At 40.9% G+C, this 27,418-nt stretch overlaps 1 protein-coding gene across 1 annotated transcript; it reads left to right on the forward strand.

Moving 5' to 3' along the window:
• The first annotated feature begins 1,895 nt into the window (after positions 1 to 1,895).
• Positions 1,896 to 27,119, forward strand: LOC112246022 (interleukin-21 receptor). The gene is made up of 9 exons (XM_024414284.2): positions 1,896 to 2,145; positions 2,457 to 2,572; positions 2,816 to 2,924; positions 3,134 to 3,321; positions 3,722 to 3,864; positions 3,973 to 4,144; positions 4,298 to 4,388; positions 5,042 to 5,135; positions 25,184 to 27,119. Exons 2-9 carry the CDS (start codon positions 2,515 to 2,517, stop codon positions 25,877 to 25,879), a joined length of 1,551 nt encoding a protein of 516 aa, XP_024270052.1. The 5' UTR covers positions 1,896 to 2,145; positions 2,457 to 2,514; the 3' UTR covers positions 25,880 to 27,119.
• Positions 27,120 to 27,418: the final 299 nt, after the last annotated feature.

The following is a 27,418-nucleotide window of genomic DNA, read 5'->3' on the forward strand; positions in this document are numbered from 1 at the left end:
CTGCACTGTTGAGTGGATTGTTAACCAGCTCCAGATTTGCAAATCTTATAAAAAAAAGTTGTTGTTTTGAAGAATCTGCAGTCTCTCTTCCTTTTGATTAAAATTTCCACGACACCTTCCATGGTGACATCACCATGTGGTAAATGATATACCAATACAAAAGAGAGCTTCAAACCTCTGCCAATAGCAGCTACTTTCTCAGACCACCCCCAGACAGTCCTAGCAAAATTCTTGCTTGAGAAATTGCCCTTTGCTAAAAAGCTATTTTTGTTACTTTTTGACCATTTGAATTGAAAATCACTGTTAGGTACATAATTGTTACCCAGAAAGGATTTGATATTGAGATAAAAACAGCATTGGACCTATAATATGTTCCTTTGGATATTCGGTCTCAAATTCTGCCCAATATAATAACCAAAAATCTCAAATTTGGACTCATCAGACCAAAGGATAGATTTCCACCGGTCTAATGTTCATTGTTTGTGTTTCTTGGCCCAAGCAAGTCTCTTCTTCTAATTGGTGTCCTTTATTAGTGGCTTCTTTGCAGCAATTTGACCATGAAGACCTGATTCACGCAGTCTCCTCTGAACAGTTGCTGTTGAGATGGGTCTGTTACTTGAACTCGGTGACACATTTTTTGGGGTTGCAATTTCTGAGGCTGGTAACTCTTAATGAACTTATCCTCTGCAGCAGAGGTAACTCTGGATCTTCCTTTCCTGTGGCGGTCCTCATGAGAGCCAGTTTCATCATAGCACTTGATGGTTTTTACAACGGCACTTAAAGACACTTTAAAAGTTCTTGAAATGTTCCATGTTGAATGACCTCCATGTCTTTGAAGTAATGATGGACTGTTGTTTCTATTTGCTTATTTGAGCTGTTCTTCCCATAATATGGACTTGGTCATTTACCAAATAGGGCTATCTTCTGTATACCACCCCTACCTTGTCACAACTGATTGGCTCGAAAGCATTAAGAAGGAAAGAAATTCTACACACAAATGAACTTTTAACAAGGCACACCTGTTAATTGAAATGCATTCCAGTTGGTTGAGAGAATGCCAAGAGTGTGCAAATCTGTCATCAAGTCAAAGGGTGGCAACTTTGAAGAATCTCATATATTTGGATTTGTTTCACACTTTTATAGGTTACTACATGATTCCATGTGTTATTTCATAGTTTTGATGTCTTCACTATTATTCTACAATTTAGAAAATATTAAAAATAAAGAAAAACCCTTGAATGAGTAGGTCTGTCCAAACTTTTGACTGGTAAATATGGACAGTTTAGTGCCAAAAAATAAGTAGTTAAATACATGTACAATTGAATTACAAATGTTTCTTGATCTGTCTTATATCAGATATACTGTTGGACAGACACTTCAGAACAAACATCCTTTAGATTTTTTGGGGGGGCAGTATCTGTCGTTCAATGTAGTGTATCTGTTATAATAATTTTTCGTTTTTATTGAATCTTTATTGAATCTTGAATCTGTTTTTCCATGTATCGGCTAATAGTAGTAAGGCCAAAAATAACGTTTCATCACATTTTTAAAAATATTTTCTTTTATACTTCATGGGTTGTTAAAATTCTAAATCACATAGCAAAAGTATCCTTGTTATGTCCTTTAAACAATTCCATATAGCTTAGTAGACATTTGACGAACTGACTTGTTGGAAAGGTGGCATCCTATGACTGTGCCACGTTCAAAGTCACTGAGCTAAACAGTATGGGCCATTCTACTGCCAATATGTGTACATGGAGATTGCATGGCTGTGTGCTCGATTTTATACACCTGTCAGCAATGGGTGTGGCTGAAACAACCAAATCCACTCATTTGAAGGGGTGTCCACATACTTTTGCATATATAGTGTATGTCTCAAACGTTGTTCTCACAGATGGATTATGTTGCGAAACAGAAGCAGGGTTTGGAAGGGACCTCCTACAATGCTCACAGGGTAGCCACAAAACAACCACATCCTCAGTGACACTGCAGCAGATGACGACTTCCAATATGTCAGATATGTCATTGTGCACTGAACTTGATCACACAGTCTGTGACACAAATTAATGAATTCATTTGGCTTTAGAACTACTCGAACAATGATGCCATGTGGCATGGTTAGCCAAATCTATCAGAATCAATAAGGTAAGAATAGTATTTTTCTGAATAACATGAATAACATTGAAGTACAATATCTTTATTCTATTGTTAGCGTTGTCTACCATTGTTAAGATTTCTTTGTGTGGGGTTTGGTATTATTGTAAACGCATTTGTAGCTTACATTTCCAGACTTAACCTTTGCTTGACATGTAAGTGATAGTTTAATTCAAGACTTTCTCCTTCTTCTCGACTTCAATACAATACTATATATTTGTTTCCTACACTTCCAGTAATGGTTATTTCACTTCAAATAATGAACTCCAACACAAGGACATATGTGATTTATTGTTTTTCAGGCTTTCAGGTGCCATTGATGATCTCAGTTATTGAGCAGAACAGTCCATTGTTGCCCTCATGGCTGTGAAACAACCGCTAATCAGCTCACTGGTGTTGTGTTACCTGATTCAATATGGTAAGTTGAACTTTTTCTCATCTATTATTTGTACTATATATTGTATTGATTTTCAAGTGATGTGTTTTCTCAAACACATATCTAGATAGTTATCTACTATGAGTAGTAATTGGTTGGATTAGCAGGAAATGTTTTTATCACATCAGGGTACCAGCTGAGCCTTACCTTATATAGACTATGAGTCTGGGTACCATGGCACTGGCATCACACTGACCACATCATCCTTTTTTCCTGCATTCACAGTTGCATGTTTCTGCAATGTCACCTGCACCACAGACTACAATACATCCCTGAACTGTTCCTGCTCAGGCACAGTGCCCTCGTCTCCCATTCTCCTTGAGGCAGAGTGCAGGTACACACTGTTCTCTTTCACTGCTGTGTGTCTGGCCTTGCACCGATAGATTTAAGAGATCACATTTAAACATATTTATGTACTGTAACATTTAAACATATCATTTTAAGAAAAACATATGAATGTTACATAAACCTTTTCATATTTGGTTTTGTTTTTCTTCACAAAAGCTGTATTTGAATAGTATAATCACTGTTCTCTCTTTTCAGAGATTCTGTTGACCAAGTGAATGATAGCTGTGAAATAACACCCTCACAAAGCTGGTGTATAATACAACCAGAAGATTTTTTCATGTTAATATCCACGGACACTACTTGCACTGCAAGAGTAAAGCACACAGGAAAAGAAGACAAAAGGAAAACAGATGACTCAACTGACTGGAAATTGTATAAATTAGGTAAGTGGAGTAGACCTATGTCATAGGATGGATTGTACTTTCCCCTGAACATTGTCTCTGATTCAGTGACAAGATATGGCATGAATAAGAAGTGTTTATTATTAGCAGTAAGGTCATCTTATTAGCCACTTATCAGCCAATTACTGGATTGAGTATGGTGTCCTATTCTGCTGTGACACATTTTTATCAGCAGTTTTGAACTTTGCACAGCTTTGAAATGAGTGTTGAACAGTCTTTACAATGAGGATTATTGTGTGATGTGGACTGAGTGTCTTGGGTTCTTATGTATCACCCGCTTTGAAAGCTAATATGGTACAAATGATTGAGCTTTGTGCACTTGAATCCATACCCTTTGCATATAATGGTTCCAACCCAAGCATCTCGGCCTTTTCTTCCATAGTGAAGCCGCAGCATCCAGTCAATGTACAAGTGACAGAGAACATTGACAGCTACAACGTCACTTGGCAGATGGATAAAAACATTTACCTTGATAAATCCCTCATGTACAGGGTGCGGATTACAACAAATAATAACTATATAAAGGTAAACAAAATATATTTGCTATATTACATGTTTCCAATAAAATATTACAGTATGTGAAAGACCAGGTTCCCCAAACTGTTAAATATAAGTTTTTCTTTGGACCTACAGGATACAGTCTATTACCCTGTAAGAGAGGACCAGAGGTACCTAGTGCTAAACAGCCTTCAACTGCAACCAGGAACTCCGTATGTGGCAAATGTCCAGGCCTCAGTGAACCCTGTGAGTAACTACCAAGGTCCCTGGAGTGAATGGAGCTCCACCGTAGAATGGAGGACTACAGGTACATGAATGCAGCAAGTTTAGTTTTGACTGATCTGTGTTACATGCTTTCCCTGGATATATTTGATTGGGACTTTTTTTTTCAGGTTATAGTAATGTATGAAGTGGAGTAAAATGTCTCTCTCTCTCTCTACACTATGTGTATTTTTTACAGAAGGGGATGATAAGTTATGGTGGCAGTGGCCTGTTTTACTGACCATTCTCCCCTGTTTGATCCTGTGCTGCCTGTGCTACCTCTTTAAAATGTGAGTATGCCTTATTTATGATCCTTCAGGTAACAGTAAGTGTTTGTGTTTGCTAAACATTTTTTATCAGACACCAACTTGTATCCTCAATTTCTTCAGGTCTGCCAATAAATGAAATGTTCTAGCCTGGTCACTATCATATGTGCTACATCCAACTTCTCTGACTTTCGTCAGATGCCTTGAACAAACAACAGTTGGCTAAAGCACAAATTGATCTGCGACCAAGCTAGAAATGTTCAGCCTCTTGGTGTTTTTACAGAAAGCGTGAATACACCATACGCTTTCCTGGCATAACCTCCCACCTACACAGAAACCACAGCTGATGCTCTTTACTTGCAGATACACAATGTACATATAGGGGTAAGAAAACACAGGAAGTCAGAGCTGCTTCTACATTATCATTATACCAAACCTAACCCATGATAGCTCGGTGGTTAGGTTTGCTTCTACATTATTATTAGTAATCCACTTACCCTATAAAACATATTATAACACCTGCATAGAGAGAAATTCCATCTTCCCAGAAATGAAAAGTGAAAGTGTATTTGTGAAGACCTGAATAGTTCTGCTTATGTCACTTTCACATATTCACATATAATTTCCTTTGTGAAAACAACCTGTTTGTCACTTGCCTCTACATATCTTCCCTGCAGATTGTGGCCGAAGAGGCTACACTTGATGAACTATTCCCCAAGCCCAGAGGACTTTTTCAAGCCTCTCTACCACACATATGGAGGGGATTTTAAGGTAAAAATACAGGCAAAACAAAAAATAACTCATTGCGTCTGTGGGACTTGTTCTAAACCCCTCCAGCAGGTGTTGCCGATAGGGGGAACTTCAGCATGGCCAACAATGGGACTTTCCCATAATCAAATCCCACAATGACTACACATATGAGGGGGGCATTATAATGACTCAGTCTGCAGGGGCTTCAAGGGCTTGTTTTTCAACTCATATGTGGGTAGATGCTCAGTAGACATTGAGCTTACGTTCTACATCAGAGCAGTTCACCCCCCCAATGGAAAATACCACAGGTAGAAATCGAAACTCAGATGTTTGCTAGGTTTATATTTAAATATTTTCCGCTTAGAGTATTTTATGAATATTCCAGAAAGGTAACCACTTATCTTTTTAGATTAGCCTTTTCTATTTATATTATTTACAAAACAATTGACACTCTTATGAAGGGGTCATATCCACTATGCTTAGTGAATACTAAAAACATGTCATTTTTAAATGTAAAATGTATTGCCTTTTTAATTTGACATGACTACAACCAGTCATGATGTTTTCATCTGATTAACCAGGTTTGTGTCCAACGTTTTTATGCGGGTAAAGTACGTCAGATAAAAATGTAATGAATGACAGGCCTGATGGAAACGGTAAACTTTCCACATGTCGACTAAACAAAATATGATAGACAATGTGAGATCTTTTTGTGTCGGTAAATTGAATTATGCGAGAAATTTCGGTGGAAACGCTTTTATGTGCAAATATTGATAAAATAACCATAATTTCGAAGTAAACTTGGAGTCACGCGATGACACGTTGTGCGTTCCTCAAACTATGACTTTTCGGGAAAACATGCACTTTTAGTTGATTAAACTACAGATTAAATACATTATGATTAACTTCACATGGTGGTGAAAGTGCTTTTTAAAAAAAATCTCGCTCTTTTGTCCATATAATCTCATCATACGTGCGCTCTAGCCAACAGCGCGCAGATAGCGCGATGAGTTGTTCCCAAACTATGGGGGAACTCAGTCCAGGTTTCAATTTACTCTTGAAAACTGTAATAGTAGAATGCACAAGGAATAATTTCGAAAATGGGTAGTGCATCATCAGTTTTCCTCTTGTCATGTCAGTCATTGCATACCTTAGAGAGCTTTTTATAACGTGTTATAAATGTCCATATAAACTAGCCCATGTCAGCTGTTTTTTTTAGCCCATATATTTTGTAGCAATGTTAGAGTCACTCAAATATCACATGCATACATATTAGACATGGCAAAATGTATAGAATTGCAAGAAAATTAGCTTTAAAACTGCTAAATGCTCTCTGCAACCCATGACAAAATGTGTAGAATTTCAGGAAATAAAGACGGGTATGAACAGTTTGTGTCATGAACAGTGCTTGTGCCCAAAGAAATAGACGTGGGGGGCGCGGGATGTTCCCCAATGCTGGATGGGGTGGGGTACTGAGTGAAAACGTTTAGGAACCCCTGGGCTAGAGCGCACGTGTCAATACCAGAGAGGGCACACAATATTTACATTTTTGTCATTTAGCAGACACTCTTATCCAGAGTTATTTACAGGAGGTTAAGTGTGTTACTCAAGGGTACATCGACCGATTTTTCAAGTAGAAGATTTGGGGATTCGAACCAGTAACTTTTCGGTTACTGGCCCAACGCTCTTAACCGCTAGGCTACCTGACACAAATTATCACACACATTATTTTGTGAGAAAACCATGAGTTGAAAATACGATGGCAACCCATTTTAACTTATTTGTATGTGCACTACACCATCACGCACATCCTTTTATAGGTAACAAGTCATTTTGATGGAAACACATCTCTAGCGGGAAAATGCGCATATTTGTTTTATGTGGATTCTTTGATATTCGCATGAAGATCTGTTGCCAATTCCTTCAAAAAGTAGGCTACTTGTGCACGTTTGTCCACAAAATAATAACAGCATCCAAGCAGTGCACTGTGCACCCGCCATTTGAAAATGGAAAGAGACATCTGTTAGGCTACAAAACACCAAAAAGTGCAATGACATTCGGGGATTGTCATATTAGGCATACTCTTGTAGCCTGATGCGTCTTGCTGCCCACGCGCGTTTCAGTCTCAGCCTCGGCCAGTCATCTCTGCCTTGGCAAAATGTCATTGTTCACGTCGAACCACACAGCATTTTGGAGCGTATACCATACGTTTTTAATTAAATTCGCTCATTTCTATTGCGACTGACAGGCGGCAACGATAAATTCTGGTGTAATAGCCTACAGTTTTCTTGTGATCTTCATTTAAATTATTGTGATGGGCTCATGTTTTACCGGTAAGGCGTAATGCCACAATTTATTTTGCTGGTACTCTACCCGACCATGGCGGCTTACTTTCACCCATGACTATAATTATATCCTGATGAAGGAAACAAATGTGTTGGTAAAACATATTAAAATATCAACAGCCTCTGTCACCTAGCTCTAAAGTGTACACCCAGTACCGTTTATCATCAGGGGGCTCATTTATCAACTGTGTACATTTCTTATTAAATTATTGCAGAGGTGGAGGTTCTAGGATTTGTGCATGCAACAAAATATATGCATGTTTTCATTGATAAATCAGAGCCATATTATATTTGTGAACTCGGGAACGAGCGCTACAATCCCACCTGGAAAAAGCCCTTCATTCACCTTTTATGGTGACAGAAATACGAAAATTTGCTGTATGATTTGGAAATGTTGTAACTGGGCCATGTCCGTTTCTACAAGAAAGCACAATAGCACATTTGATAACATTTCTGTGGAGGTGTAGGCAGAATGTTTTAACTTCCCAGACATGCCACTATGCAAATCTTATGCCATTAGTAACCCTTAGTGCAATCCATATAGCTTTTTAAAATTATTATTGTATTATGAAAAGTACAGTGACTTCAGAAAATATTCACAGGCCTTGACTTTTTCCACATTTTGTTGTGTTAGTCGGAATTTAAAATTGATTAAATTGAGAGATTTTTCTTCACTGGCCTACACACAATAACCCATAATATCAAAGTGGAATTATGTTTTTCGATTTTCTTTTTACAAATTAATTCTAAATTAAAATCTGAAATGTCTTGAGTCAAAAAGTATTCAACCTACTTGTTGTGACAATAATAAATAAGTTCAGAAGTAAGGATGCGCTTAACAAGTCACATAATAAGTTGCATGGACTCAGTAGTGTTTAACATGATTTTCGATTGTCTCTGTACCCCAAACATATAATGAATTATCTGTAAGGTCCCTCAGTGAGCAGTGAATTTCAAACACAGATATAATCACAAAGACCAGGGAGGTTTTCCAATGCCTCGCAAAAGGCACCTATTGTTAGATGTGTAAAACAAAAGGCAGACCCTCTGAGCATGGTGAAGTTATTAATTACACTTTGGATGGTGTATCAATACACCCAGTCATTACAAAGACACAGGCATCCTTTCTAACTCAGTTGCAGGAGAGGAACAGCTCAGGGATTTCACCATGAGGCCAATGGCGACTTAAAAACTATTACAGAGTTTAATGGCTGTGATGGGACAAAACTGAGGATGGATCAACAACATTGTATACTCCACAATTGACAAAGTGAAAATAAGTAAGCCTGTACAGAATAAAAATATTCCAAAACATGCATCCTGTTTGCAACAAGGCACTAAAGTAATACTGCAAAAAAATTGGCAAAGCAATTCACTTTTTGTCCTTATTGCAAAAGTGTTATGTTTGGGGCAAATCCAATACAACACATTACTGAGAACCACTCTCCATATTTTCAAGCATAGTGATGGCTGCATCATGTTATGGGTATGCTTGTAATCAAAGGGCGGGGGAGTTTTTCAGGATAAAAAAGAAACGGAATGGAGCTGAGCACAGGCAAAATCTTAGAGGAAACCCTGGTTCAGTCTGCTTTCCACCTGACAATGGGAGAGGAATTCACTGTTCAGCAGGACAATAACCTAAAACACAAGGCTAAATCTACACTGGAGTTGCTTACCAAGAAGGCAGTGAATGTTCCTGAGTGGCCAAGTTAAAATTGTTACTTAAATCTACTTGAAAATATATGGCAAGACCTGAAAATGGTTGTCTAGCAATGACCAATAAACAATTTGACAGAGCTTAAAGAATTTTGAAAATAATCATGGCTGTAACCACAGCTGTAATCACACAGTTGATAAATGAGGCCCCTGATGATAGAAGCACCTTTGGCGGCAATTACAGTATTAACTCAGGAGTGTAAATGAGATATTTATGTGTTTAATTTATACATTTGTTTATTTTTTTTAATTCTGAAAACGTGTTTTACCTTTTTCATTATGAGGCATTATGTGTAGATGGTTGAGTAAAACATATTTGATCAATTTTGAATTCAGGCTGTAACAACAAAATGTGGAATAAATCAAGGGATATGAATACTTTCTGTTTGAAAAAGTATGTTTTATTGTTAACATACAGTGCTGTGCCTATAATAAAATTAAGACTTTAACCCCTATTGCTCAGCCCCGATATCTATGTACCTCAACCCACTAACCCCACACACCCCGGCCCTGTTACCCCAATGCCCTTACCCTAAGACCCACATGCCAATACCCTAATATTGATACAATTAAGCCCCGATGCACATGTATCCTTGCCCTATAAGCCCTATTTCTTACCCCTAGACAGTAGTTCCTTTGCCAAAATACCTCATCCCTATTACCTGCTTATCACAGCCCTGTTCCCCACTTTGCCTAGGCCTGTATTCCCCAAGTATTCCGCTAATGATTTCATAGATAACTCATAATACAGTGGTATAACACGTGCCAAAACCCCACTCACTTTTATTCCTACCACAAACTTGCTGCCAGAAAAGATTTGAATTGGCAAATAGACATCCATCCAGACCCATTGCCTGTATGAGCCTTGTGTATCCCTACACCCCATTACTCATAACAACTAAGTAAATCCATGGGCACACTCAAATAAAACAGGTCTACCCCAGTGCCCAAGCCTCAACGTTCATACAAACCAGGTCTACACTTTTGTTGTCTTTTTTTAATAGTTGGGGTGGCGCTACAGGTACAATATTCATATAATTTAGTATTCTGTTCATATCATGTTTCCCATTCATTATTTCACACATATATTTTCGTGTTGTACCTGTGGGCTGCCACTCCGGTTAAAAACAAACATAATTTGCATCATATTACAGTTTAAGTAATAATAAATTCAGAATGTGCATGGAAAAGAAAACAAAAAAGAAGTGGGTCTCCAAAAACTACCCCCACCCTCCCATTCCCCCGACCTCACCCAGATAACATGTCTCCATCCCACCTCCAAATACGATTATGATTCAAGCCCATATAATAAAGGTCAAAGAAACATAGTCGACATGTTGCTATGCTATCTCCTTGCTGACGGCAAATGTATCTGTTTTATCATTAGGCTATGTTTTTATGGTTTTATTAGCCAACCGTTATTTTTTGGTGCATAAATGAGGCCCCTGCTTGTTTCTCAACTACAGTTACATCAACATCCAGTAGGGGGAAGTGATGTCCATGGGAAAATGAAAGCCATGCATAAAAAAAAAACATTTGAGATAGGCCAACATTGAAGGAATATGTGTAGAGAGAGACATAGATTCTGTGTCTGAAGTCAGTAAACAACCAATGGTGTCAAAACAAGTGCCTATTCAGAATGCCATTATCAATTTGTACTGGGCAGGGCTTTGGTGGGGCACAATGTGTACTTGTTTTGAGATCAGTCCGAAAGATCCCTTTTCATATCATCCAGAGTATAACAATTGCACACACACACGCGCATACACACACACACAACAAATAGATGATGATAAATCGTTTATGGGTAGATGTAAATAATCTTTTCACATAAAATTGTGAAAATGCAAGTATTTGAAAGAGCGCTGAAATCTTTTACTTCCTCTGTGGCTGCAGAGAGTCTGGCAGAACACCAGTAGCATTCTTGATACACACGGGAAACTGTTGTCCGTGAAAAATCCAGCAGCATTGCAGTCCTTGACATACTCAAACCAGTGCGCCTGGCACCTACTACCATACCCCGTTCAAAGGCACTTAAATATTTTGTCTTTCCCATTCACCCTCTGAATGGCACACATACACAATCCATGTCTCAATTGTCACGAAGGCTTAAAAATCTTTCTTTAACCTGTCTCCTCTCTTTCATCTACACTGATTGAAGTGGATTTAACAGGTGACATTAATAAGGGATCATAGCTTTCACCTGGTCAGTCTGTCATGGAAAGAGCAGGTGTTCCAAATGTTTTGGACGCTCAGTGGATAGTGTTCACGTTTGTATTCCTAGGCATTACGAATCAAGCTCTGCAGAAACAGACATCCAACTGGAGCACACAGACAGTGGTGTAAAGTACTGGAGTACAAATACTTTAAAGTACTAAAGTTGTTTTGGGGGGTATCTTTACTTTACTATTTATATTTTTGACAACTTTTATTTTTACTCTACTACATTCCGAAAGAAAATAATGAATACAGAATCGTTACTCGTTACATTTTGTAAGCTTAGCAGGACAGGAAAATGGTCCAATTCACACACTTATCAAGATAATATACCTTGTCATCCTTACTGCCTCTGATCTGGTGGACTCACTAAACACACATGCTTCGTTTGTAAATTATGTCTGAGTGTTGGAGTGTGCCCCTGGCTATCCAAAAATAAATTAAAACAACTAGAAAATTGTGCCGTCTGGTTTGTGCAAAATAAGGAATTTTAAATTATTTATACTTCTACTTTTGATACTTATTTGAGAAATGACATGTATTTTTGATACTTAAGTATATTTAAAACCAAATACTTTTAGACTTTTATTCAAGTAGTATTTTACTGGGTGACTTTCACTTTTACTTGAGTTATTTGCTATTAAGTTATCTTTACTTTTACTCAAGTATTACAATTGGGTAGTTTTTCCACCACTGCACACAGATAATCATATCACATTCACATGAATTATTAGAATATTACTTATGATTCTGTATTAATATCAGTGATGTAGTGGTAAAAAAAAGTGGAAAATGGATAAGATGAACATTCACCAATAAACGAAAAAGTATGACATTTGTATAACTGTATTGTTTGCATTTTAATGTAGGCCATGTCGAGATGTTCAAATTGAAACATATCTTATTTTGAAGTTCCTACCTTGTTTGATAAGACTAGTACAAATATTGGGTCGAGACCCCAACTTTGGGAACCACTGTACTAACCTCTCTCTCTCTCTGCTAGCTTCCCCTCTCTCCTCTGCATTTGTTACACCCCTGAAAACAGGGGAGAAATAATCACGAGAGTGATACGGTGTTGTATTCTCAAAACGTTTAGTTCAATCATTTCACAAAAGTAACACATTACAAAACAGAAAAACCATTATACAAATAACACAGCAAAATATCTTATTAACAACGTACATGTTCATTCACAATCGACATAAAATGGCAGCTACTCTCAGTACGATGCTATTCTTCACTTCAACCGAGCAGGGCTAATATTACTCTCTTCAAACATAACTCTAACTTCCTCAAGACGTTACTAAGGCACACCTTAAACACTCTTGACATGTTAGTGAGTTATAACATTTAAATTTCTATTTTTATTATCAATAAAGTACCTGAAAACAGGGGAGAAATAATCACGAGAGTGATACGGTGTCGTATTCTCAAAACGTTTAGTTCAATGAGAAAAGACCGCGATTTTCCCCAGGAATATGGGTGGAGACCAGAGCAATCGATCTCCGGCTCATAGATTAAGAGCATTTCGTAGATGACAGATGAACACTTTTAGGCACCACAAAATAAAGTAATCAATATAACGTTTACACATTACTCTCACAATTCGTACCCTTTGACATATTTTAACTTTAACACAATTATATGAATGTTATCAATCTCTATCAACTAATACTGAATGCATCTTTTTAACCTTAGATGTTTTAAGATCCTCACATACTATGAACTTACTAATACTTTTTAATGTATAACAGGCTATGAATATTTCCTTTAACCTGTCACACTCTCCCCGACAAAATAAATGTTGTCCCAACATTACCAACATTGTCTTCTTCAACAGTCCGTATGCACTGGACCTAGAAAATCCTCTTCTGTAAGGTAGTACTTGAGCAGAGGTCAAGGGTCACAGTTCAAATATAACTAACAAGTTATATTCACAGTCCATATCTGTTGACCAGCTATATAACATAAGCAGTATTTTCTCATACTATTGATCAGTCCATGGTCAAACATGTCAACTCTGTAGCCTCAGGTTTGCTGAAGCCCATACATGTAAGGTGGCTGAAAGTAACATTGCTGTAGTGATGGCAGCCATGGAACCAGTCCTGGTGCAGAGTAGACAGGGAACAACTGTGGCTGTGGCTGTATACTGTAGCAGGAAGGGATCCCAAGCTGATCATAGGTGATACGTCTTGGAGGGTGTCTCTCTCTTTGTGGCAGCTGGTAGGCTGGTTCCTCAGGTTCAGCAGCATCAGTATATGAAGGAAAGGCACTTGGTGGATGATCATCAGGCAAATTTTCAGCAGGCAAGTCTTTAACTGTTGTTGTCTCCTCCAGCCGCTTTTCAACAAGAGGCTGTGCTGGTAGCGTATCAGGGACTGGCACTGCAACTGTCTGTTTCACTGTTGGGGGCCTGTGTTCCCACTCTCTCGCTGGTTCAGCATTCCTCTCCTCAGGTACTGTAGGAGATGTGGGAACCTGTAGCAGCTCATGATGAAGGTCATATTCATCTCCACTGTCTTCATCAAAATCTAGAGTCTGTGATGCAGGCTGGTGTCTCCTCATTTTCTGACTTTTAACCACTTTGGTCATTTCTGGTTGTGTCTCAAAAGGTAAGTGGTCACAGGACATGAGCAGATTTCTGTGCAGGACCCTGGAGCGTCCCCTACCCTTTTCTGGTCTCAATTCATAAATCGGCAGGTCTGAACCCATTTGTCTCACCACTGTGTGAATTGTATCTTCCCAATAGTTACAGAGTTTTCCTGGTCCTCCTCTTGGTGTCAGGTTTTTAATCAGAACTCGCTCACCAGGCTGTAGCACTGAACTCCTAACTTTAGTGTCATAGTACTTCTTACTTCTTTCAGCGGCTTTCTGAGCATTTTCATTTGCAATGGCGTATGCTTCTTCCATCCCTCGTTTCCAGTTCTCCACGTATTCTCGCTGGTTACTGGAACCTGCCTCTGTGCACAATCCAAAGAGCATATCAACTGGAAGCCTGGGTGATCTCCCAAACAGAAGATAAAATGGTGAATAGCCAGTCACTTCGCAACGGGTGCAGTTATAGGCATAAACCAGTTTGTTCAGAGACTCCTTCCAATTTGACTTTTGTGTCTCAGTTAGTGTCTTTAACATTTGCAACAATGTTCTGTTCATGCGTTCCGCTTGACCGTTTCCCATCGGGTGATAGGGTGTTGTCCTGGACCCCGCCATGCCACTGAGTTTCTTTAACTGATGGAACAACTGATTTTCAAATTCTCCCCCTTGGTCATGGTGGATGCGGGATGGGAACCCAAACTTCAGGGCAAAGTCATTGAAGATGAGATTTGCAGCAGTTTTACCTGACTTTGATGTGGTGGCGTAGGCTTGAGTGTAACGTGTAAAATGATCAATAATCACGAGGATGTACTCATATCCCCCTTTGCATCTGTCGAGATGAAGGAAGTCTATACATACCAGTTCAAATGGCTGTGTTGTCACAATGTTTGTCAGAGGAGCTCTTGTTGCATGGGCTGGCTTTTTCTGCTTGACACAGCTACAAGTTTTAGTCACATAGTGCTCGATGTCAAATTGCATGAAAGGCCAGAAGAAGCGGTCACGTACTAGTGATACAGTGCGGTCAGTACCTTGGTGTCCCATGTTATTGTGCAACTCTTCCATCACTTTACCTTTGTACTGCTCTGGTAGAACTAACTGCTTGCGGGCTGTAGTGATTCTGTACAGAATGCCATCACTGTATATTGTCAATTTGTCCCATTCTCTGAATAGGCATTTTGTCTTTGGACTGAATTTCTTTTGCTCTTTAACTGGCGGTTTGGAACCAGACAGTTTGAAATTGAGCACAGGACGGATGACCAGATCAGATTCTTGTGCTTCTCTTATCCCATCTTTTGGGATCGAGCTGGTTGTTGCAGTGGTTGTCTCACCTTCAGCTGATACTGACATCGATGCAGCTGAAAATGACCAAGGTACAACAGCCTCTTTCTGTACCTCAACTGCTTGTATCGTGGCGGCGATGGTGTCTGGTGGAAGCTCCTCAGAACATTCTCTCATCAGTGACTCTACATCCAGTGGCATCCTTGACAAAGCATCTGCATCACCGTTCTCTCTGCCTGGCCTGTACTTTATTGTAAAGTGGAAATCAGCCAAGTCTGCAACCCACCTGGAAGTGGTTGCGTTCAGTTTTGCAGTAGACAGAATGTAGCAGAGCGGGTTGTTATCGCTGTATACAGTGAAGGTCGGAGCATAGTACAAATAGTCATGGAACTTATCAGTGATTGCCCATTTTAGAGCTAGAAATTCTAGCTTGCTCGAGTGGTAGTGATAGTTCTTCTCAGCTGCTGTTAAGGTTCGAGAGCCATAAGCAATGACCCTAAGCTTCCCCTCTTGCTTTTGGTAAAGAACTGCTCCCAAGCCTTGGTGTGACGCATCAGTGTGTACAACAAATGGCTGAGTGAAATCAGGGAAACCTAAAACTGGTGGGTGAAGCAAACACTCAATCAGCTGTTCAAGTGCCTGTTGATGCTGGTCAGTCCACAGGATTGGCTTGTTTGAGGGCACCACATGACTTACTTTCTTTGTTTTTGTTTTCCGTGGGTGGTCAGGTAATTTCTCTGAATCTGCTTTCAGGAGGTCATACAGGCAGCTGGCACTCCTAGAAAAGTCCTTGATGTACTGTCTGTAGTAAGTGAGTAAACCAAGCATTTTTCTGAGCTGGCCCACAGTCTCTGGTCTGATTTCTTTCAATGCTCTTACTGCTTCAAAATCGGCTGGGTCAACTCGGCTGCCCTCTGCAGACACTATTCTGCCCAAATAACGGACCTGGGGTTTAAAGAGATCACACTTACTTGGTTTGAGTTTAATGCCATACTCTCTGAGACGCTGCAAAACTTTTCGCACATCATTCACATGGCTGTTGAATGTTTTACTGAAAACTAGCGTGTCGTCCAGATAAGGAATGCAGATGTTATCCCGGAGCCCTTCCAAACACTCCTCCATACACCGCTGAAAAGCTGCAGGAGCGTACATGAGGCCGAATGGCATACATATCCACTCATAGAGTCCCCATGGGGTCACAAATGCTGTCAGTGGTCTGCTCTCTTCAGAGATGAACCCCTGGTGATACGCTTTCCCCTGATCTAAGAGGGAGAACCAGGAATTACCACCTAAACTGTCCATGATGTCTTGCACCCGAGGGATGGGCTGGCGGTTGGGATGTGTCTTTCTGTTCAGATCTCTGTAATCTATACACAACCGGAGGGTCCCGTCCTTCTTACGAACGCACACGACAGGTGAAGAATATGAAGAGTTTGACTTCCTAACCCAGCCCTGGACTATGAGGTCATAAATGTAACCCTTCATCTCCTGATACAGTGGCCTGGGCACTGACATGTATGTGCGCTTTACTGGTTCAGAGTCCTTTAGAGAAATAGTCATTTTCAATCGTTCAATGCAGCCAATGTCATTGTCTGATCTGGAGAAGGAGTGACACTCTTCTCTAAGCATTTGCCTAACAACCTCTCTCTGTTCTTCGGTTAGGTGAGTTAAATCTACTGGTGGATCCCACTGTTCAGTAGCAGTACATGGGGTTCGAACGCTGGTGTGATTCACTGTGGCTGGGGTGACAGTTTTTTCAAATACTTGGGCAGGTAACACAGTCATAATGGTTTGTACTGTACCGATTATTGTGCGTCCTAGCAGGGCAATGTCGTGGTCAGTGGGGTTAGAGACATCAAGCAGGATAACTGGAAAAACACCTTTCCTGACTGACTAGTGTGTCAAAGAACTCAAGGTCGTCTGGCCACTGCGGGTTCAGGTCTGGCTGGAAAAGCATTGTCATGTCATCTTTGAAAGGCTGGGAAGCTACACGGCACTCAATCTGAATGCTACTGTGTTTTGGTACAGCAACCTTCTCTTTCTTGGTTTTCACTGCGTATTCATCTGTCTGTTCTGCGCTAACAGCCTGTATAAAAGCTCTCACCTTGTTTCTTTTGAGGCTTGGGAAAGCTGTTTTTACTGTACTGTATCGTTTAGTCTTTTCGGTCATTGTCAGGATGTGCTCGATAACATTGAAACCTATGATGGGATGTGATAGGTGACAGCCTTTCATTACCAGCACCGGGATGATCAGTTCCTTTGTTTGGTCAGTTTCAGAGGCTAGCCGAAAAGTTGTTTCAATCCATCCCAGGTACGGCATTTCAGTCCCATTTGCTGCAGTCAACCTTAGATCATCAGGTGAGTCCAGGATTTCTGAAACATCTCTCAGCCTTGCGTTTGGGAGAGATTCCTCTTTCCATCGTTCATCAATGACCGATACCTGAGAGCCTGTGTCCCATAGAGCTTGGAGGTGGTGGCGATTCAGGTGACACTCAATAAGGCACTGTCTGCCGACTAGCGAGGTGACCTTACGGGGGTGGCAACCTTGAGCTAGGGATGGTAAGGAGTGGGCATTTTCCTCTGTGCGGGAAAACCTTCCACTATTAGAGTAAATTTTCAGGTGAGTGCATTTTTCCTTATGTTTAGTCCAATGTTGGTTTTGACATACTTTGGAACAGTACAGTGTCTCTTTACATGATGAACATTGTTTCAGGTTCTCAAATGAATCTTCTCTGGCACAATTTGCACATTTCTGGGACTTTTTGGTAGCTACGGTTAACACTCGTCCCTCAGCGGTAACCCGTTTCCGTTTAAAGGGGCCTCCCTTGATGGTCTGGCTCCCCGGATTTTACATCCAGCTTGAAAATGTTCTCCACTCCCACATCGGAAGCAGTGTGTGCAGCGTGCATCTGTTCTGGCCTGCTGGCAGACAAAACACCTCCTTGGAGCTTGAGCAGAGCGGTTGGTATACCAGTTAGGTGCATATTGATGCTGTGCAGGGTCAGGTGCTTGGGACCGACTGTAGCTGCTGTAATACTGCTGCTGGGAAACAGGTGGCTGGGGGTCCCTATCTGGCCTCCTAACTGGGGGTGGGGCATAGGCACAAGGCGGTGACTGAAACATAGGCTGCTGTAATATCTCCTTAATCTGAGCAATCTCTGCACTGAGACCTTTTAGAGAAGCTACACCTGTCTTAAGTTCAGCTAACTCTGTTAACAGTCCTGCGGGTATCTTAGCTTTGGCTTCCTTCACAGGACACTTTGCAGATGGCGTATCTTCTAACTGGACTACACTTACAGTTGTAGCAGGCTGTGGGGCATTAAACCGCTTTTTGTTTCGTCTTTCTATCTCATTAGCACAAGCAATGTTAAGCTTCTCTAGCAAAACCTCATCTGATGTTTTGCTCTCTAGCAGGAGAGGCTGCATGTCTATCCTGATACTGTCACTCTGGAGACCCGTAAGGACTGTGTGAAAACACATGCTCTGGACTAGAGCAGGGTCATACTTAAGCCCTGATTCTGACTCCTGGGATGCAAACAGTCCTTTTTGCCTCAAATCTAAAATGCGCATCAGGAAGCTTTGAGGGGTCTCCTTGCTATGCTGTGCTTCTGAAGCTAGCTGTTTGTAAAGCTCTGTTGCACTCTTCTCTTGGAAGTGGGAACGCAGGATACATCTAAGTGTGGGAAGAGTTAGCTGGGGTTTACCTTCCAAGTAGCTGCGTAGCTGTGAGCCTGGAGAAATAGCCCTGACTACTGCGTCTACTATTTCTACCTCAGGATAGCCTCTGTTAAGTCCATTTTCAATCTGATGGGCAAGGCTTGAAAAAAATCAGTTTTTCTTTCTGGCCCGGTTCACCTATCTGACCAGAAATTTTAAACTCTTTGCGCCAGTATGAGCTGGGCTGTGCATTGGGTGAGAGCGGCACGCTCCCCTGAAGATTGGCATGTTGTTGGGGCTGACGCAAAGAATCACTGGCTTTGGCTGCAATAATCTGCTCAGTTCCCACCCCTTGTTGTGGAGTTACAGTTCTCAATTCCTCTATTCTGTGATGTGTTCCGGCTGGTTCAATATCATGGTCAATTTGCCCTGTTTTGTTATCTATGCCACTGATCATCTCTGTCATTTCGTCTCTAAGTAGCAACAATTCCGACATGCCGCCATCTTCTAACTCTGCGACTTCCTCTCTTTCAAGGAACATCATAATGCGAGTCATTAATGCTATGCGGGATTTGTCTTTAACATCTCTGTTCACCTGATATTTCAAGGAAATCACATATCTCTAGTAATTTGTCTTTAGTCAGGGTGTGCAATTCTCCTACTACCTCTTCCTGTAGTTCTTCCAAGGCGCTTGTCATGTTGACAGAACAGGAGGAACTTTTACTGTGCAGGAGTTGACTCTGAATTAGATGGTCCTTACTGTCTCTGATGGTCGATCAATGGCCTCAGTTGACACGTACTTAACCACTAACTTCCAACTTCCCTCGAACAGCAACACTTTCCTCACTGCAGCCTGCCTGAGTTGTTATGAGGAGATTTAGCTGGCTCGGAATTCAGCGACCAGGGTGTGGAAACTGGACATCTGAGCAGCTATCTCAGCAGAGCCTCCAAAAATGTTACGCCCCTGAAAACAGGGGAGAAATAATCACGAGAGTGATACGGTGTTGTATTCTCAAAACGTTTAGTTCAATGAGAAAAGACCGCGATTTTCCCCAGGAATATGGGTGGAGACCAGAGCAATCGATCTCCGGCTCATAGATTAAGAGCATTTCGTAGATGACAGATGAACACTTTTAGGCACCACAAAATAAAGTAATCAATACAACGTTTACACATTACTCTCACAATTCGTACCCTTTGACATATTTTAACTTTAACACAATTATATGAATGTTATCAATCTCTATCAACTAATACTGAATGCATCTTTTTAACCTTAGATGTTTTAAGATCCTCACATACTATGAACTTACTAATACTTTTTAATGTATAACAGGCTATGAATATTTCCTTTAACCTGTCACACATTCAGCCTCGATCACCACACCAATGTCTCAGTAGCATACTCTCTGTAAAGCAAAGTTATTATGAGAATTTAGTAGCCTATATGTTGCTCCTGCTGAGGTAGGCTCCGTTTAACGTTAGCTTCTTACTTCATTATTCAATCTGGCTAAATAATACTAGCCAGAGCACTTCAACGTTGGATAGTGTTATCCTACCCTAACCTTAATCCTTACCGTAACTATTTTACATTTAAACTACAATGCGTTAGGGACGTCACAAGGATTCCGAATATCATGGACTCTTCAAAGTTACTGCAATATAAATCTCTACCGGCACCTAGCCACCTGACTGACTATTTACCAGTTGTGCCCTCATTCTCCGAAAGTCGGTTTTGGTTTGTTTGGGGGATGTCTGTAGACACGGCATGAGTCGCAGAACGGTTTTAAAATCGCCTTTTGTACGGCATCTCGCAAACACTGTCAGAAGCCGAGCAGCAGCTCTAGTTTTGCCTACCTACTCAACTGAGCCGACTCCGAGTTTAGGTAGCTCGTTTCACGTCTCAGGCCATGGCTTGTTCCGCGAGAGGGTGGAGTTAACCGTTTTGAGAGAGTGGTGAATGTGCTACTAAAAAGGCTAATCCGGGGGACGAAGGTGAACGTAACAAACAATTCTTTGGCAAAGAGGCGGGCGCGATTAGAACTCGGTTAGATCAAGAATATAATGTAAACTCGTACATCGCCTTGGTCCGTACAATTGCCCTTATTTTAGCGCCCCAAAAACGTAATACTTCCAGATCAACTGTAATGTCAATACCATTGTAAAGCACAATTTCTCCCCTTTCCAACAGAATCAATTACATGACCTAAACACTGCCCGTTTCTGCATAATTCAAGCAGGCAATGAGCCTGTCGGGTCTTTCTAAAAATGGCGGGTGTGGAAGCGAAACTAATGCGTGATAGTGAGAAGGTGAGATGTCATGTGGGAAAATAGTTTTTTTTCACTCTTATCTCCTCTAAAATGTAAATACAACACTATAAAGAGTTTATATAATGTGTCATTACATACCTATTTGAAGGTTTGTGTCGAATTTGAATCAGGTTTTTAAGGCTGTGCTAAAGTGATCTTAGAAGTAAACAGTGGCTTTGAGAATGTTATCGCATGCAATGATGACGCAAAACATGACTAGGTATCCTCCCCTTAACCCCCTTACCCCATCACTGTCCATTTCTTGTTTTTAAAGGATGAGAGAAGTGCTACACTTGGTGGAGAGAGATTGTAAGGCAGAAATAGTTGCTTTATGCGTGCTGTACGTTACAACATGATACGTCTAGATGTAACTGAGGGTCCGTTTTTTCAACTTTTCTCCAATACTATAGAGCCGTTACCATGTCGATCAATGCTTGAATAGAAACCTAGTTCACACCCCCGATTTTGAAGTCAACACAGTCACTACAGTCCCATTAGTTTTCTTCGTAGCCTCGTTTGAATGTTGCGGTTGCACACATTTGTATGGAATGGGGTGAGTTTACGTTAATCATCTTCATTTATGTCATTTAGCAGACAATTCCAGAGCGACTTACATTTCAGAGTGCATACATTTCAAACTTTTTTCTTCTCCTGCGTACTCGTCCCCCGTGGGAATCGAACCCATAACCCTGATGTTGCAATCGCCATGCTCTATCAACTGAGCTTTGATCAATGCTGGGAGCAATATTTACAGTGGGGAGAACAAGTATTTGATACACTGCCGATTTTGCAGGTTTTCCTACTTACAAAGCATGTTGAGGTCTGTCATTTTTATCATAGGTACACTTCAACTGTGAGAGACGGAATCTAAAACAAAAATCCAGACAATCACATTGTATGATTTTTAAGTAATTAATATGCATTTTATTGCATGACATAAGTATTTGATCACCTACCAACCAGTAAGAATTCCGGCTCTCAAAGACCTGTTAGTTTTTCTTTAAGAAGCCCTCCGGTTCTCCACTCATTACCTGTATTAACTGCACCTGTTTGAACTCGTTACCTGTATAAAAGACACCTGTCCACACACTCAATCAAACAGACTCCAACCTCTCCACAATGGCCAAGACCAGGGAGCTGTGTAAGGACATCAAAGATACAATTGTAGACCTGCACAAGGCTGGGATGGGCTACAGGACAATAGGTAAGCAGCTTGGTGAGAAGGCAACAACTGTTGGCGCAATTATTAGAAAATGGAAGAAATTCAAGATGACGGTCAGTCAACCTCGGTCTGGGGCTCCATGCAAGATCTCACCTCGTGGGGCATCAATGATCATGAGGAAGGTGAGGGATCAGCCCAGAACTACATGGCTGGACCTGGTCAATGACCTGAAGAGAGCTGGGACCACAGTCTCAAAGAAAACCATTAGTAACACACTATGCCGTCATGGACTAAAATCCTGCAGCGCACGTAAGGTCCCCCTGCTCAAGCCAGCGCATGTCCAGGCCCGTCTGAAGTTTGCCAATGACCATTTGGATGATCCAGAGGAGGAATGGAGAAGGTCATGTGGTCTGATGAGACAAAAATAGAGCTTTTTGGTCTAAACTCCACTCACCGTGTTTGGAGGAAGAAGAAGGATGAGTACAACCCCAAGAACACCATCCCAACTGTGAAGCATGGAGGTGGAAACATCATTCTTTGGGGATGCTTTTCTGCAAAGGGGACAGGACGACTGCACCATATTGAGGGGAGGATGGATGGGGCCATGTATCACAAGATCTTGGCCAACAACCTCCTTCCCTCAGTAAGAGCATTGAAGATGGGTCGTGGCTGGGTCTTCCAGCATGACAACGACCCAAAACACACAGCCAGGGCAACTAAGGAGTGGCTCCGTAAGAAGCATCTCAAGGTCCTGGAGTGGCCTAGCCAGTCTCTGCTGCCAATCCCTGCTGCAGTGTGTGCAAACCTGGTCAAGAACTACAGGAAACGTATGATCTCTGTAATTGCAAACAAAGGTTTCTGTCCCAAATATTAAGTTCTGCTTTTCTGATGTATCAAATACTTATGTCATGCAATAAAATGCAAATTAATTACTTAAAAATCACACAATGTGATTTTCTGGATTTTTGTTTTAGATTCGTTCTCTCACAGTTGAAGTGTGCCTATGATAGAAATTACAGACCTCTACATGCTTTGTATGTAGGAAAACCTGCAAAATCGGGCAGTGTATCAAATACTTGTTCTCCCCACTGTAGATGTTGACTCATAATTGAGTTTCTTTATTGTGTACAAACTATATTGTAGCGACCTTAACCCAAAACCTAGCCAAAAGGTTTGGACCTATTGGCTTATTTTTATTTGACTTGGCAAGTCAGTTAAAAACACATTCTTATTTACAATGACAGCCTACCCCAGGCAAACCCTAACAACACTGGGCCAATTGTGCACTGCCCTATGGGACTCCCAATCACAGACGGTTGTGATACAGCCTGAATCAAACCGGAGTCTGTAGTGACACCTCTAGCACTGAGCTACAGTGCCTTAAACCACTGCGCCACTCGGGAGCCCAAATGGTAATGGTTAAGGTGTTGGCTTGCAGTCGCGGGACCTTTGTTCGAGTCCCCGTTGGGGCTACACCCCCAAATTTGCTACACTGGTGTCAGAAGTGTGATGGAGCAAGGGCGGCCATCAGAAAGCAGTGTAAACTTGAGGAATTTGGTATTGAGATTCGTGGAGACACACTCTCCTGGAGGTAATTGGTAATGTAGTGACCTTAACCCAACACCTAGCGACCTCATCAAGAGGTTTGGACCTCTTGTTGTATTAGTTAAGGTGTTGGCTTGACAGTCGCTGGACCTGGGTTTGAGTCCCAGTTGGGGCTACACCCTGAATTCGCTTCAGTGTACTCATATGTAATTATGGCCGTGTCCATGACAGTCACATCATTTCAAAAGATTTAGCAGGCAGGAAAAAGCTAATGAAAGATAAACCAGAGTTACTGGAACCTGTGAAATCATCCTCTTGCAGCAGCCCACAGATCTAAGACACTGATCTTGCCCGCACTACAAGAACTGTAGATTGGTATCTTCACTTCTCTGCCACACACGAGACACATTAGATCTTATTCCTGCTCAACCTAATGTAAACCTAAACAAATCTGTTTTTCTATGGTGCCCTTTCACTAAGCAGTATACACTTCTCTGAACTACCCAGATGTTCTGTGAGAAGTTCAAAGTCATGAGGATGTCCACAGGGGTTTGGTTATAGTTGAGGAGCATGACAGAGCTGTACTAACTATGCTAACTACAGTCAGGTAGTCAGGTATACTAACTACAGTCAGGTAGATGTCTTAAAGCATAAGCTCAATGGCAGTGATGAACGCACATAAAGCAAGTCCCTGATTATATAGTATAAAAATGACTTCACAGCAAATTACATTATATAAAGAACACATTTTGTCAATATATGATAAGCACAGTCGGGTAGATGTTTTTTAAATGCCCTCTCTCTTTAGCCCTCTGACAGCTGTTAGTGGTGCAGTATGGCCACTTACTGCTGTCTTTTCAGATGGAAAACAGTGATTAGATTCTGCTGAATTGCTCTTCACCCAGATAAGGTATTTTTGTGAAAAAACTTGTCCATTCATATCTGTGGGCAACATCTTGCTCTAGGATTCAGAGTTGTATAAAATAACTGCCATCAGTTTCATAAACATTTCTAAATGTTAAAAAATAAAAAAGGTAATTCTTTCTGTGATTGATCTTCATATTGACGACGGAGGTGATAAGCTCTCATTCAACCTTTTGCAACCAAGTGTAGCTCAGTTGGTGGAGCATGGTGCTTGCAATTCTAGATGACCAATACGTGAAAAATGTAAGCATGCATGACTAAGTCGCCTTGTACCTACCTATTGCTCCTTAATCATCCATTTTATCATTAATTTTTTGCAGAAATGGGTTGGACCTGTCTTCGTCTTCAGTGAGCTGGATCCCTTGGAGAAAAACCCATCTACACAGATGATGACTGAGAAGCAGCTAGACATCCTCGGTCTGTCCAGGCTGAGTGTGGAGGAAGATGGCAGCAGTGGGGACCAGGGCACCTGTCACTCCGCTGGACACGTCTCCATTGATACTGTGATGGTGTCTGGGGAGGAAGGAGCTTTGTCAGGGAGTTCTTGGGTGACATACAAGTGCAGCCAAGGTGGGGAAAGCTTCTCCCAATATACTGGAGGCAGCAGAGGAGGTATGGACAGTGAGACAGAGGGCCCTCTTGGTGCTGGGGCAGAAGAGGAAGGAGGGTTAACTGGGCAGAGTGGAAGATGGGCATCAACGGGCCTGCCTGCTATGAAGTGGCAGCTCCAGCTACAGGTCCGCAACTATCAACCAGAGCAGATTTCATTGGACTCAGAGGACGGCTACCCTCCCTTGGTGCTGGATCTGGACAGTGTGGACACCATTGACAGTGGAGTCTTTGTTGAGTCTGACTGTAGCAGCCCTGTGAACTCTAACTTTGAGTCTGAGGAGCAGATAGACTCTGGTTTACTGAGTGGGGTAGGCAGTTCCCCTTCTGAATATGTTAAACAGTGGGTGAGGGGTAACACTATGCAAGAGGAGTCAACCAATTCAGGACAGAACAGGACGATGTGAGTTCTCCGTCACCACCTCTGCCACTGACAGTGCTCCAGCATATTTGTAAAATTCCTTACTTTCTCTGGCATAGGTATATTGTTCATATTGTCATCATGTTTAAAAAAAAAAAAGTGGAGTAGGAATGATTTCTTCCCAACATAAAAATGGTTTATCGTCGTAATACAATAATATTGTTTGACAGTAGTTGTCATGTTGTGTTATGTAAATAGATGTAGATGACTCATTTTGGCCTTCCCAGGCCTAGAGTTTGACCTTCATGTAATGAATAATTTTTTTGCGGATTAATTTCTCATGCAAATTCCCTGTAGAAAGGGTATTGTTTTTATATAATGTTTGTCATCTAATGTGTCTTATGTTTGTGACAATGGATCCAATTGAGGAGTTTGCATTCATGTTCAATCGCTTGTTAATTCTTTATAGGGACAATCCGCAGTTGCTAACTAGTTACTTAAATATAGAAACTCATTTATTCCTTGAAGAATATAACTTTTAAATGCCCCATGAGCTTAGTTCAACTGTCGTACCCAATCAGAAACCAAAATATAAGCTTGTTTTACTCCAATGTTTGTAAGCATTGTAAGTGGAAACAAAAACTGTATAGCCTCAAAATATGCTTAAAGTTTTGATAGATTGGTCATTCCTTGCATCAATAGCGCTGCCTATGCATTTATGAGTGGTTACATTTCTCCAGGCCCATCCCACAGCTATTACCAAAACAGAGACTGGTGGCTTTGTTATTGTTTCAACTAACGATTGCCCATTTAAAGTACAATTTTATTCCTCATATGCATGATGAAGTCCCACAGTGGTCAAAACAATCTTATTAAGTAATGGGAGCGTTCCAACATTCAGATATTATTCTTCTTTTTCTGTACGATACAAAAATGCAGGTCTGCTTTAATGCTTTAATGCAGTTCTGTCATTGTATGCAAATTAAATAGACCATTTCTCTTTACAATTTTCATTTGCTGATAAGAAATTATAGCTATGTGGAGTAGTAAACGAAAGCTTGGCAGCGGTAGGCTACATCTGATAAATTGACTCGCCACTAGGTATCGAATTCTATAATCTAGATATTGCCATTGCACTGTTATCACAATGAGTTAAACCACTGTCTAGTTTCCATAAACAATCTTTGAGAAGGGTGAAACAGATTGATTTGACTGCACTGAAGAGTAATGATAACATATATTTTTATACGAATTTCAGGAATATTATAATAAACTATAACTTAGTTCATCCTATTCCTAGATGCTTGAGTATGTGTCACACCTTGACCTTAGTATTCTCTGTTTTCTTTATTATTTTGGTTAGGTCAGGGTGTGACATGGGTGATGTATGTGTTTTTTGGTCCTGTCTAGGGGTTTTGTATGTCTATGGGTGTTTACTATTCTAGGTGTTATGTATGTCTATGGTTGCCTAGATTGGTTCTCAATTAGAGGCAGCTGTTTATCGTTGTCTCTGGGAACCATATTTAGGCAGCCATATTCCTTGCGTATTTTGTGGGTTATTGTCTGTGTTAGTTGCCTGTGTCTG

Source organism: Oncorhynchus tshawytscha, linkage group LG27 (genome assembly GCF_018296145.1).
Source record: "Oncorhynchus tshawytscha isolate Ot180627B linkage group LG27, Otsh_v2.0, whole genome shotgun sequence".
NCBI lineage: Eukaryota > Metazoa > Chordata > Actinopteri > Salmoniformes > Salmonidae > Oncorhynchus > Oncorhynchus tshawytscha.